This window comes from Hypomesus transpacificus, chromosome 13, assembly GCF_021917145.1.
Source record: "Hypomesus transpacificus isolate Combined female chromosome 13, fHypTra1, whole genome shotgun sequence".
NCBI classification, from domain to species: domain Eukaryota; kingdom Metazoa; phylum Chordata; class Actinopteri; order Osmeriformes; family Osmeridae; genus Hypomesus; species Hypomesus transpacificus.
The window spans coordinates 443,997-458,632 of record NC_061072.1 but is presented as its reverse complement, the minus strand read 5'-3'; the positions used below and the strand labels follow the sequence as shown (position 1 = coordinate 458,632).

Below are 14,636 nucleotides of genomic sequence, written 5' to 3'. Positions count from 1 at the left end.
ACCTGATATGCGATATACTAACAAACACAGGGAAACAAGTGATTAATTCTGCCCTTCAGAAGATTGAGGATAGTTGATGATCTGTCAAATGTGATGGGTGAAAATGATTGCACAATCAAGCCATCATTTGGTTTGGGTATTCATGCAAGATGCACCTAAGCAATCAGCATGTGTCCCTTGTTCCCTACCCTCCTGAAGCGCAGGGGTTTGAAGCAGTCAATCAAAAGCAAGAATGTGCATAATACCGCTAAAGTCAACATCACATAGAAACCATAAGAATTGAATGGAAGGAGACAAAAAAAGAAAAATAGACAGCTTTTTTTTTTTTATTATTGGATTTCTTTGTTGTTACAAATCCTTGTGCATAATGAAGGTAGTCCTCGTCTGGGATTTCAGGTGACGTTTTGACATGTGTCGCAACAACTTGATTGGGCCTAAAGATGTTTCAGCCATGTAGGTCTATATCCACAAAGTAATAGCTTTTGACTTACAGTCTAGGCTGCTAGCTCACAAGGATTTTCACAGCCCTAGACAGGGTAATGGGCTTCAGATGAGAAGATCAATATGGATCCTTCTATCAGCGCAGCCATAAGAGATGTGAGTTACTGTATAGATTCAGTAGCGTCAGCTGTTAAGGTAGTTGAACACACAGTAGAGTAACTGTGCTCAACAGATAAGCTACTATATATTTTGTAGAGCAGCATATTGCATGGTCCTTTCATTTCACATCACGTGTTGCTCTCAAACACAGGCTTTGGGGAACCACACAATCAGTGGACGACGAAGAAAATTGATATTCTGTCAACAAACAGGGATTTTTGGATGCATATCTTCTATAATGCACCACTGTAAATTAGGATGGGTGAATTACATTTAGGTCCGACTGTATTAGATGCTTGTATTACATAATGTCTTACTGTTACTGTATCGCAAAATATCTTTTCTGAACTATGGCCACAAGGTGGCGCTATGATGTTCACCCCAGAGGAGGGACTGATCATGTTCCATGAAAGTCTTGCTGACACAGAGCGGCCCTGACAAGTCTGGGTGACAAATTCACTGTCACCTTAAAGATCTCAAACCTCACCCTGTGACAGTTGAGTAACCCTAAGGTCCCCATTAGGATGGTTGACCGTTGTAGTTTGTGGCACATGCTGCGGTGTGTGGGCAAAGGATGTACTTTGTGTGTATGTGCTGGATGTTTGTGTGTGTGTGTGAGAGAGAGATATATAGAGAGAGAGTCTCCCTGTAGATATGTTTGCATGTTTGTGTGTGCAATCTTGGCTGAGAGTAATTAACACAGCACAAGGACAGAATCACATATACACAGGTTTTAAAAGAGCTCAATGCGTTTTATCCATCTAAATATAATTTTCCTATTACCCTTTACCAGATTATATAATACTGGTCAATACAATATTTGAGGTGATATTCAAAGAATACACAATTAATTTCTAATGTCCTTTTGACCTTCAGAATGCAATTGTATTAAGCCTTCACAGCTTCAATAAGACAATTTTCATTGGCATTTGTTTGTTAGTTCATCCATTGTTTAATAACAGCATCCTCTGTAACCTGACCCTAGCCCCCACACCTTTGACCTTTTCTAGGTCGGGACAAGAGAAAGGGTCACATGATCTCCACTGGCGATGCAGAGTTTCCGAGGGATTACCACACCCTGGGTGGCGGGGGAACTGCCCGTCGCTTCCCAGAAAGCAACAACGGAGGGCCGGCTTCATCCCTGGACCGCCGGCACACCTCCATCGCCACCAAAAGCCTGGAGGCCCTTACGAACATTCACAAGGCCGACATAGAGCGCCAACGAGACGCCTTCATGGATCCCCAGAAAAACAAATACCCTAACAGCCCCAGCAACATGTCCCAGGGGTCGGCACCTTGTGGCCGCCAACAGGTAATGGGTTTTTGCTGCATGCAGAAACACATTAACACGTACAAGCCCTTGCTTGCTCTTGGCAGTCGTCTCTCCGTGTCGTGGTTGTATTAAACAAGACTTGAAACTTCAGGACGTTTACACACTGTTGCCGATGTAGTCCTTCAGGCAGGTCAAACCATACTTAGCTTTTTTGGTCCCTGACACAGTAACACAAGATGGTAGATGTGAGCCTGGAGAATGAGCACCATACAACATCAGCTTGGTGATCAGTTGGCTGACTGATAGAGCTATCAGCAACTGTCAAAAGAAAAGTGAGACCAAGAAGGGATTATAAGATGAATGGTGTTCGAGAAAAATATTCATCAACCACGTAGTCCCTCTGTTCACCTATCCATCAAACTAGAATCTTTTGACTTGATGGCTGCAACAGCAGCGGGGGATCAGTGCGCCAGCCAAACTGTCACTGTGTAAACCGTTAATCCTAACTCTTCTCACCCCCACCTCCACTTCTCACCCCTGCCCCCCTTCATTTCCCCTTCTCTCTTTCCCTCCATTACTCAAACCAATAACCTCCATGGGAATACTTCAATCCATCATAGAATCACTCCGCTCCTCCCCCCCCTCTCTTTGCTTTTCATTTGTTCTGTATTTACCTTAACGACACCACCTATCTCTGCACAAAAGTGTATGAGACATATAGAAAGAAGACCGAGAAAGAGAACCAGAGAGAAACAGGTGGAGTCCGGGGTTGCTACGGCAACCCCCATTTCCCTTATAAGGCGAATCAATGATATCATATGGCTGGCAATGCCTGGGCTGGAGAGTGACTGGCAACAGCGGGCAGAGAAAAGAGAGAGAGTGAGAGGAGGAGAGTAAGACAGGCTGAGGGAGGACGCTGTCTCTGCGTAGCGGGAATAGACAGCGAGTGTGTGGAAGCGATACGCTGCTAGGCGTTACTACGGCACCATTGCGAGGGATTTAGCGGTCCTCCGGGCGCAGGAAAAAGACACGCCGTTGCAGTGAGAAAATGGAGAGGGGGGAGGAGGAAGAGGGAGGCTTGTGGAGTGAGGGGACGCGCCAGTCGGCCGGAAGGCTCTTTAACTAGCAAAGGTATGTATCTACCTATCCGTCCTTGTCATTCATTATTCCGCAGAGACGCTTTCAAATCTTTTGCGAGCTGGCGTTACTGTGAAGATAAATGTTGCTGCGTTAGGAATATACAGGGCACGGATAAGAGGAAGAGAGAGAGAAATGGAGAGAGAGTGCCATGGCTATATGACTGAGTGCTACTTGCTTGACGCCTACTTGTGTGTGCGCGTGTGTGTGAGTGTGAACCCAATCAGGTGGTGTACATGTGTGTACAGAAAGACCAGTGCAGGTGAGACATTAAGTGCACACCACTCGCCTTCTCTTATCTGTTTGTCAGTGTGTATTTGGTGTTTGCATAGGACAGTGTTTGTGTGTGGTTGGGTTTTGGGGTTGCCAGGTTTTGGTGTCAGTGATTCAGGTGTCAGCCAGGTGTGGTTGTGATGCCGCAATATCTGAGAGAAGGGGAGGGGGCTATACCATGGTCATGTGTTTATGTGTCTGTATGTCTGTGAGTGAGGGTAGAGCATTAGGGAGGGAAAGGGAGTGAGAGAAGGAGAAAGAGGAGGGAGGGTACAGAGACAGCTACTTGGCATGCAGGTCAGACATGCATTTCTCTCTCTCTTTCTCTCTCCCCTCACTCTCAAACACACAAGCAAACACATATTCTCTATCCATCTGTCTTTATGTGTCTCTGTCACAATGCCTACGTGGACTGTGTAATTAGAGTCTGGGTGATATTGCTGGCCATTATCATTGAGTCATGGTGCATAGGGGACCAGTTGTATGGGGCACAATTTTATGTTGTGGAACGCTTTCTTTTTAGGCACCCCGTGAGGAATTGAAAGATACAGTATGATGCATCAACCCATGGTTGAGGAACATGCCAGATATACTGTAACTGTATGACGTCATGGTGTGTGTGTCGATGTGCGTCCTCTAGAAGCAGTGCGTCTTCCAGTTTAGAATCTTTCTAAAGGAACTTGATGCCAGTGTAGCGTGTATATGTAAGTAGGCTGGACATGGGAAGATATGAGTACATGATGATGATTACATGAGTATATGAAGAGGTCGTATGGACTGTAAACTAGTATAGGATGATGTAGTACAGTCCAGAAGTATTGGACTTTATAACTATACCACTGCCTGTACTGTAATAATGTACACCAAGGTCAACCAAGTCAGTCCTGGTCTTGAGCAGAAGGACAAGTCTTCTTTGCAGCTAGGTGGCAGAGCGTGTCTGTGTGACACATGATCAGGTAGACACATGATCAGGAAGACTCGGACACAAGCCTGCAGGCCACACAAAAGCTCAAAAGCAGTCTCTTTCATCCACAACTCTTCTCCTCTTGTCTCTGTCTGTCCATCCTCATCTAGCTTTCTTCCCGTCCAAATCCAAAGAGGGTGGCAGGGAACAGAGTATTTGCTGGTAGGATTTTAGGATTCCCCCAGAGTGTAGGAACAATGTGTTACTGGGTGAGAATGCAGTTGCTTCCAGTAGCAGGTACTGTACAGTCTTGGTCTCTTTGACTCAGTCTCAAGCATTTTTAAGTCCGCTAATGTTCCGGGTCTGTGTCTTAGTCATCAGGGGTTGTGTTCTGGGTCTCAAGCATTCCATTCTTGAGTCCATATCAGATGTAAGCCTCTTTTTCATTTTCTGAAAATAAGGAACTGGACATTCATTTAATATCAGAACATTTCTTCAATCCTCATATGTAAAGACCACTGTACTCTTGTATAACAGCGAACTACCATTCTTGATGTTTTTTTTCTTCTTCACAAATCCCTCAAATAGTCAAAATCCCATTGTAAATCTGAAAGCTCTCATGAAATCTCCACTGTTTATGACATTTTTGTATGGGTGCTCACTGGATTCCTCGACCTGTCTTACCTTCAATTTAAGGAATATTGTTCTATTTTAATTAAAAAACAAAACAGATATGTTTTCTGTGTTTCTACAATACAGTGATTGGACCTATTGTACCATAATAGATAATGTTAGTTTAAGCTTAGGCTTCATATTTGAGTTTAGTATAATATTTTTCTCATTGGATTGTGTTGCTCTTATTGAATCTTCAGATGACTGACAAGTCCAATCTACCGTACATAAATAGTACTGCAGAGTAGGCAAGTGTTCTGCTTAGTGATTTGGTCTCCACAGAGGTTTTGTTTAGAGGGAGGAAGGGAAAATGATTCAGGGTGCCCCAGATTGGATGGGGACCAGTTAAGGTGACATGGATAGGGTTTACTCCAAAAGACCCAATGGAATATTATTTCTTGCTAGCCAAAAGTACTTGTTCTCCTTAAGGCATTCTTTCTGTTAAGCTCTGTTGACGTTCCACACTATTTGATGTTTCGCACCTTTCTTGAATGAATAGTTCACACACTGCAACACAGGCTTTCAACTCCACGAAACACACCATATTGCTGGAGCTAATTACCATTGTCCCCTACTGTTACAGTAGGAGTGTGGGGCACTCTTGAACCCCACACCCACGCACAAACCTTGTATCTAAATCAATTCGATGAACCTTGCCCTTTTCAGAGGAGGCCATTCAATTTGCATTAGAAAGTCAAGCTCTGTAATCCACTCTGTTTATTTGCTTTAATCCGTTTCTGAACTGCAGCCAGCTAATTGTGGGAATGGTATGCATGGGGGTTTGATCAGAAGCTGGTGTATATCATTAGTGTGTGTGAAGTCACTGTAAACATTTGATTAATTGCTGAGAAGCAATTACAAGCAATTAAAAGGCTATTATGATGGCAATGAAGGACAACGGAAGCTAATCTGGCTATCATCACAATAATTAGGAACTCATTTTCCCTTTGAATCCTGATGGGACAGGAAATATGACAAACATATTTATATGTATGTGTATTTGATCAAATGGATCTTTCTTGAAGTGGAGCTGCATTTTCAGTAAATACCAAACTTGTTTGACCAGTTTCTCCAACAAACTTCCTGGGATTTGTCAAGCTTCATTAGTGACTCTTGTATTATCTCAGTTCCTGTGGGGAGGCTGACAGAGAGGGCTTTCTCTCTCAATCTCTCCCTTTCTCCCTGTCCCCTTGTTCTCTCCATCTGTCTCTCTATCTCTGACTCACAGTTGTCAAGGAGAAAACAGTTGTCCAGCTTAAGGGTTGGGAACATGTCTAACACTAGTCCTTTTCTCTTCCTCTCTTTCACTCCCCCCCCCCCTTGCCCCTCCTCCTTCCTTAGCAACAGCCAAACTACTGGAGCTTCAAGGTTAGTTCTAAGATTGTTTGTGTTTTAATGTGAATATGTTACTGTGTGGGGCAACACTTTACTTTAAGGTTACATGAACTACCATGGCGATATCCATTGTAGTTACAAAGGAATGTGTGTACTTACACTTTTTTGCAGTTAGCGGTAAGTTATTACATCAAGTTCTTACTAAGTAAAACATGGTATGCGGCAGGTTGGGCTTTCCAGGGGTATTTGGATTTTACATTTATGTTGTTTTGGTAACAACATTCAACTAACACAACCTTCAACTACAGTAACGACCCCCCTTACCCCTCCCCCATACTGTGCCTTTGTACACGTTTATAATAACCTATACCTAAAAATACTTGATACCATTTAATTATATCATAAACTCTGTGTACTGACAACATTTGTACTGTAGGTGTACCATCTTACATATACATTAGTCATCAAACTGAGCTCTATTTCCAAACATTGAGACCGAGCTAAAATGATTAAACATCACTAACTAAACATACTCACAGAAACAGAAAAACACAGATGGTAGGTATTCTCTTCTATTCTTATCGCTAAGTCTGTAAACTTCACAACCGTAGCAGAACAAAATGTATTGCTGTGGGACAGGAGTAACTTCATGGCAAAGAGTATCCTTGTGTGGCCTTGTTTATGATAAGAAATCGTCAACCTGTATGCTGTGTGCATGTGCATGTGGGTGTACTATATGTTTGTGTGCTAAGCTAATATGTGTCTGCAACAACATCAGTGTCTGTACCGTGGGGTGGGGTGGGGTGGGGTGGGGTGGGGTGGGGTGGGGTGGGGTGGGGTAGGGTGGGGTGAGGTGAGGTGAGGGTGGGTGGGTGGGATGTGGTGAGGGTGAGGTAGGGGCTTCCAGGCGGTCGGTTAAAGTCTTCCTCCTCGCTGCCTGTGAGGAGACTGCAGTACACCATTAGCCGTGTCTCTCCTATCTCCTCTCCCGTGAGGCTGTTTCCCCAGTTCTTTTACACTCCCCTGATAAGAGATCACTTTCAGGTGTGGTCTCTCATCAGAGTCAGCCAGCTGCAACCAGCTGCAACCAGTTGAAACCACCGCCGTCTCGAGTGTGGGCCTGTCGGCGCTGTCCAGTGCTGAATACCGGCACTATACTATACACAATAGTAAATACATAGATTAACATCCAGAGACAATGGCCAAATAAATGATTACTGTAGTCCTTCCCCTAGACATAGACTGCCCTGTCATTCTCAATTCTTCTTCTTTGCATCCCTGAGTACCTGTGCAATTCTTATATCATAGATCATTTCTACTGTACTGCCATTAAACTAAAGCCACAATCCATTTAGTCTTTGGAGCACCTATTGATACAGTGAGGAAAGAGTGATCAAATAAAATAAATATTGTATGCACTGTAATATGTATGTTATTATTTACATTAATTGACACAGTTTTTCACTCAATCAAAGCAGCCTATATGCAATACAACCAATTAGGCCTTTTAGTCATCCCTTTCCCCTGTCATGTGTGCCATGGTATGAAGCCGTGTTATGAACCTACTAATGTTCTTTATCCTTTTCACAAAGAGGATAAATGTCTAAGCAAAACCATTGGACGCTGGACTCCTGCTAAACAATATCTCTTCAGCCCCCAGAAGGCATTACAGTAAATGCAAACACAAGCAGTTTTAATGCAGCATCTAGAAAATCCCTTTGCTTCCCAAAATGTCAGTCCCCACTGCTCATATGCATAATATGACAGATACCTAGATGACAGCAAATTCTGGCTTCTCTAGAGGGCCTTAAATATGTCTGTGCAGGTCATGCTAACATGAATAATTCCCTTTTGAGGGAGATCTGACTGGTGAGAGTGTTGCTGACTGAAGAACTAAGTGTGTGTGTCTGTGTATGCATGTGTGAGATATATATACTCATGCATGAGAGAGAGGGGAGATACAGTGAGAAAGAGCAATAAATGATTGCATATATTGATTTCAGTTTTTTGAACCGGAATAATAAATATATTAATCAAAAGCTGACTTAGCTGAAAAATATGTATTTCATGCAAAGTGTCTGCATACATGGCCAACAATGTGTAAATCAATTGCACACTTTTCACATTCAACTTTTTGGTTTAGTTTATGAACAGCAATACAATTATCAACTACTGTATTTGTAAAAAAAAAAAAAAGAAAAAAAAGAAGAAAAGACAAACAAATGTATATATCTTTTTTTTTCAAAGTGACTTCAAAGAGCAAACTGATCCTACAGCCCTCATCTCCTTAGGGAAGCCATCCCAGGAACCTTGAAGGCAAAGGCCCAATCTCCCTTGGTTCTCATTTTAGACTTTGTAAAAGCCAAGAATTCTCAGCCTGATGATCTTAGGCTGTTCATCACCTCAGAAGGATGCTCTGTGATTGAGTCAGGGGCAAGGCAAGACCCTGTAGTGCCTTAAAAGCGATCGGTGAAATCATCCAATCGTGTCGAAAACTTTGAGGTAAATAGTGTGAGGAAGCAGAAATTAGCGTCATAAGCACTCTGTGCTTCCATGTATGTGTTATGGCTTGAAGTTGTAGCGCAGACAGGAGTTGACATTCTTAGTGCATTGCAATATCCCAGATAAAACTCCAGTAGTGTATTTCAATATGCTGTTATTAACACAAAACGTTTTCATTTAAAATTGCCATATGGTGACCCATATAGCAATACTGTAGGCTGTGTGTGTGTGTGTGTGTGTATGTGTAGAAGCATGGCATCTATCACTTTCATGCACTATACAGACATTGGAGCTTCCTGTTATGTAGTCTCAAATACACATCTCTTGTCATATACTGCATTCTCATTTGCATACAACGTCACACAACACATTCCGATCCATTGCATAACTGGAGTTCCTTCAAATGCCAGTCCGTTTCTGTTATCTCGTTCCCTGTCACACACTCGAGCTTTCTTGAATCCCCAGTCCGCTGCTGGCCTCGAGCTTCGACAGGATCGGTTATCGCTCCCTTTCCTCTCGGGGAGAGAGGCAGTCTGCTCTGCTCCTGTTCTGATGCAACAGAAATCCCTGCAGTAGTGCTCTGCCGTGCGTGTGTGTGTGTGCACGCGTGCGAGTTTGTGTGAGCATGGGTGTGTTTGTAATGTCCTCTTACTGGTCCCCTTTGATGTTTCATTGGCTTGCTTTCTCTCGAAACATACTAAGCTCTACACACACACACATACACACATACACACGTTCATTAGCGTATTAAATATGGGCACATGCGCACAGTCAAGGGCGTGGAGGCTGTACAGTGGGCAGGCAAACCCATACAGTGTAAGAAGGCACATTGTCAATCTAGTATGTACCTAGATTGCATGAGCGCCCCCCCCCCTCCCCCTCCCCACACACACGCACACACAGACGCACACACGCATATACCACTCACACATATACACAAATCCCACTACTGCTTTGTACATTTTCTTCCTATAGCGAGGGACCGACAGCCTGTTTAAACTGAGGCTCCGTGGGGGCCGGTTGGATTCAAACGCTAGCGGTGCCCGTGTTTGTGACAGACCCAGCCAGCGACTGAGGAAACAGAGGACTCCAGCTGCATAATTCACTAACTTTTTAACAGCTTTGAGCTTGACTAATACAAATATGAATACCCCTTAGTCTAGAATAGATCACATGCTCAGGCTCTTGTATGTCTGTCAGGACCGGGAAAAATGTTCAGTCTATTGTCTTCACTTTCCTCGCCACTGTTGAATCTGAGACTGTGTCAACACACTTTCTTACTGAAGAGCTTGGCCTACACCTAAAGACTCTTATTGAATGTTGATTCAGTATTCACATGCCGTTTTTCCCCCAGAAGGAGTTAGACTGTATCTTTAACTCTGTGGTGCTACCAGGCAATTCTTAGATGTATACAAAGATCTTTTGGTTGAGGATTGACAACAAAATCCTTATTTGAAAACCATTGTATGAATTGTGTTACAAGGAATGATTGATTTCACACAAAACGTGAACAATAGAATCCATAACATACATTGGTAGGAGGAGAAATTAAGAAAATGTAATCTTAATGCACTGGATGGTAAATTACAACAGTCTCCAAAATTGTTGTCATTACATGTAATTGTGGTGCACTGGAGAAAATCATTACAATGATCCCATGCTCCGTCCCACTGAGTCATTGTCCTCGACACAGAGGTGAGGGCTTCTTTTGTATCCTGCTGTCTCACTTATACTCTGCCTTGGAGACCGTTAGTTGATCTGACCTATCCAGTTGGCAGCCTATCATCTGCCAGAGTCCTGCTTAGCAACCATGGCTGCATCTGAGAGAGGGAGGGGCATGGAGGGGGTAGTGTGTGTGTGTGTGTGTGTGTGTGTGTGTGGGGGGGGGGGGTGGTATGGGTGTGGGCGTTGGGAATAGAGGGCTTGTGTGACCCCAGACAGGAATCTGGTGTGTGGGCCCCAACTGGGGAAAGCCATTTTGACACACGATCAATTGAAGGTGAGTTTCTGTTGGTTTGTGCTCTTTAGAAAGTATCATCAATCTGCCTGAAGTACTAAAGGAAACAAAACAGGAATACGTCTGTGTCATACTAAAGTCGCACACTCAAATCACATCCTAACCAGTTAACTCTTTGCCATGGATATCCCAACAAGCAACTCAACCGTAAAGCATCATGCCATCTGCTGTTGATATCCTTCGCTGTATGTCCTTGCTGCATCAGGTGGAGAAACGCCATTCCCCAATTCGACTCGGAGAATAGCTGGAGTGTCTTCCTCTCCCTAAAAGGCTGCCTGCTGTCATGCACCCCCTTGCTGGCGATCTTATGCTATGGCATGCAGCCAGAATCACTTATCTACACTTGGTGGGATCTGCCAAGACAGTGAGGTTTTCGAGCAGCGATTAACAAGGGTGGACACTGGTTAACAGAAAAACAGAAAACAAGAAGGGTCCTGACCAAATCAGTCAAAACATGTTTTAAACTTCACATGCGTCTTATAAAAGCCGGACCTCAATCCATGTTTTATGTTTTGTCACACACTCTGTGTGTACTGTTGCTTGCAAATACGCAAATAACTCAAAGGCATCCTCCTCCAGTTAACTGGAGCAATTGTTGGATTCCACCAGGAATACACTGCCTGTTGTACCGTGCATCACAGGATGTGAGTGTGTGCTAACTGAACCTGGTTGCACACATAGGTAGATATAGGTGGGTGGGTAGAGAAGTGAGTAAACTGGAGCATTAACGTTCCCAGGGAGCTCTGCCTTTAGTTAAGCTCAAAAAGTACATGAAATGGTTTAAATCAATCCATTCAAACTGGAGATCTTCCCCTCAATTGCAGAGCTCAGTGGAACGGTATTCCAGGACTGCAACATGGTAATGCCCATGAAATCGAGGAGGGGTGGGGTGGGGGAAGGTCACCCCGAAGAAGGTGCCAGCAGCACAGCTGGTCACAGCTGTCTCATCCGTCAAAATTGAAGTTCTGTTCATTGGTGAGGGGAACCTCACATGATAAGGCTGACCTATCAGAGGTGGAAGTGATAGACTGAGGGAAAGACACGTACATCGATATACACAAAGATGTAAGGGACTGTGACAACATGACTGATGTATGAAGTTCAGCAGTCTACCGACAGACAGAACCATATGTGAAGTTTCAGATGAGCGATTGCTGTTTTCGATTGGAGAGAGTGTTGGAAAGTAATTTTGATAGATTGGATTGCATTTGGACCCAAACAGTAACACAGAAAGATGTTGGATGAAGAATTGATTGATGTGAGTTTATTTTCTATTGGTTATCTTAAATATGTGATGAATTCTTGAGAGTAAGTAGTAGCAGCAAATATTAAACTTAAATATCTATAGCCTTTGTTTTGATACATCTACAGTATCATTACTTTGCCAGTAATGTTTTATTGTACTTTCATACATTCGGCTTTCTAATATTTGCTTATGGCAGTAATCTTTTGTGATCTACCATATAATTCCCTCCACACTCTACTTGTTTTATGTTTTGTTACAGCAATAGGCCTTTTTGTCTTTTCAATACATCCTTTTTATAAAAGCTCTTGAGAGCATCTGTGAAGATCACTGAACCAAGACAGGTGAGACAGCCGAAGTCATGCACCGGAAGAATCCATAAAAAAAAGAAAAAAATAAGACAGGTTTAAGTTACCGTGCATACAAGAGCATTTTGATGTGGGCTATAATCTCCCAGTACCTGGCAATGTAAACATTCATATATTTTAATGAAGTCAATTTAACACCTTCAAAAATGTGATGGAAATAATTCACCTCAGTTGTCACCGAGCTGAAAGTTGCGAAGAGAATTCATCAAGCCAACACAGGCATTTGACAGTGTGGGAAAGTGTCATTGAAAAGGAGGGCTGTCTGGGGAAGGCTGTGGGGGTGTTTATTGGGCAGTACCGCAGTGAAAATGTCATGGCAGTAATGTAGACACAGCAGGAATAATACTACTGCATACCGAGCCTAGCCAAGCTTGTCCTCTACTTCCCATGAGCACCTGGAGAGAGAAGCCCTGGCCTCTCCACAGCTGCTGTCTGCAGAGATGAGAACTAATTAAGGGAAGAGAAGGGAGCGAAAGTCTGGCACCGTGGAGATCTGGCTTGCCTCCCCCACCCCGGCTCTCCTGGTCACAATCCATATGTTTCTGTGGCCACCTTCGAAGCAACCCTTCTCTTTTCCTCACTTTCTCTTTGCAATACATAGCAATGTGCCTCTAATTGTACATACACACACAAACACGCACACTGTAATACTAACAACCTCTCCTGCATTATGCACAGACATACCTGTACCTAAACTGCGAACTGTTCCTCCACTCTCTGCCTCGTCATCCTCATATTTGAACGATACATTTTGCATCAATTACTGTGGTCAGGCTTGGGGCTAAGGTTTGATTTGGATAGGGGTTAGAAACGGGGGAATAACCGGAATGCTCCATCTGCAAAATTGAGAATGTTAATTGAATCCAGTTTTCAACAGCAATGTCTCACAGATTTGGGAAACAAACGGGTCTTTACTAGGCTCGAAAAAATTAGAGGTAGGTATAATCATCTCCTTGACGCCCACATATCCTCTCCAACCACTCCCTGTAAGGGTCAGTTTAGTCTCTTGTAATACCCTGCTTTGAGAACGAAAGCTGTACGAGCGTTTTTTCAGTCCTGGATTCCGTCCCTCGTTCCAAACGAACCCTCCTTTCTTCCTTCTCTCCTGTTCTTTTATTTACACCTCCAACTCCCCTGCAAGCTCCCTCTCCTCTTTTTGCAGCTGAATATCCACAAACTTTTCATTCCCCGGTGCTGCAAACTTTTCTACTCAGCAGCTTGATGCTTATCTGGAAAAAGGCAGGAGGTGTGCCGTTTTGAGCTTCCACACACACACCATTAATCCACACAAACAAGGGGCACTGCTCGCAAGCTGTCAGCTGCAAGCTGTTGCAGATGTGTGTGTGTGTGTGTGTATGCGTGCATGTGTTACACATGGTTGTGTGTGTATGTGTGCGTGTATGTTTGTGGGAATCTGTATTACGGGGACATGCAAGTATTACACTGTATGCTTAAGGACATGCATGTAAGTGATGTCTGTGCATGTGTGTGTGTGTGCGCACGTGTGCCCATGCATGTGTAAGCATACCCATAGGAGTCGTTTCTGTGTGCAGACTGCAGTCAGCCAGCCACAACATACCAAGAGGGCCCATGGCAGTGGGTAGGGAAGACAACAGATGCATGAGCTAACGTGGCCAGTGTTCACAAAGCACTGTGGGAGCTCATTACTGTAGTCTTTGGGCTGGAAAATGTCTGCCGGTGAGGATTCATTAAAAACATCCTGCAGTAGCAGCTCTTGGTACACCTTTAACAAGAGGACTTCTTCACTCAGAATTTACTGTCCACAGTGGTTTGAATTAAGCAGGTGAAATATCAGGAGTCACTCACATTACTGTGAGTAGCATCACATCACAGTACCTGCATTTTTTTGGAAAGCTTTTCGGATTAGCATTAGCCAACAGAGCTGTTTGGTTCCTTGAAATCCATTTGAAGCAGGTAAAGCGAGCACCAATTCCTTCCCCTTTCTCCAGTGTACCCGTAAACATCTACAGTATTTGTGGCTCTCCAGACGTTCTTGTTCTGGAGGTTTTATTTCTTCAATATTTCAACTTGCTTTTGATTAAACTGTGTTTGAAGCTGAAAGGTTTATTGCAAGTCCCATGCTGTAAGAGTTTATGCAGTCTCATTTTCTGTAGAGTTGAATTGTTTCCTCGGTCTGGTGTTGGTTCGTGTGTTTAATTGTTTTTGTCTTGTGTGTGAAATGTGCATGGTTATACAGCTTTGCACGGAGTCAGTGGTGTATTTGTTGTTTTCACTTCACTGTTTTGTCTCAGGGTTTGTTGTTTGTCTGTGTGTGACTGTCCATGCTCTCT

At 43.5% G+C, this 14,636-nt stretch overlaps 1 protein-coding gene across 1 annotated transcript in view; it reads left to right on the top strand.

The window, feature by feature from the left end:
- The first annotated feature begins 1,633 nt into the window (after window positions 1-1,633).
- LOC124475876 (SRC kinase signaling inhibitor 1-like) overlaps window positions 1,634-14,636 on the top strand; it is a 34,301-nt gene continuing 21,298 nt past the window's right edge. Inside the window, exons 1-2 of the mRNA XM_047032720.1 lie at window positions 1,634-1,912; window positions 6,201-6,227. Coding sequence (XP_046888676.1) covers window positions 1,634-1,912; window positions 6,201-6,227 — 306 coding nt within the window. The remainder of the gene's footprint in view (window positions 1,913-6,200; window positions 6,228-14,636) is intronic.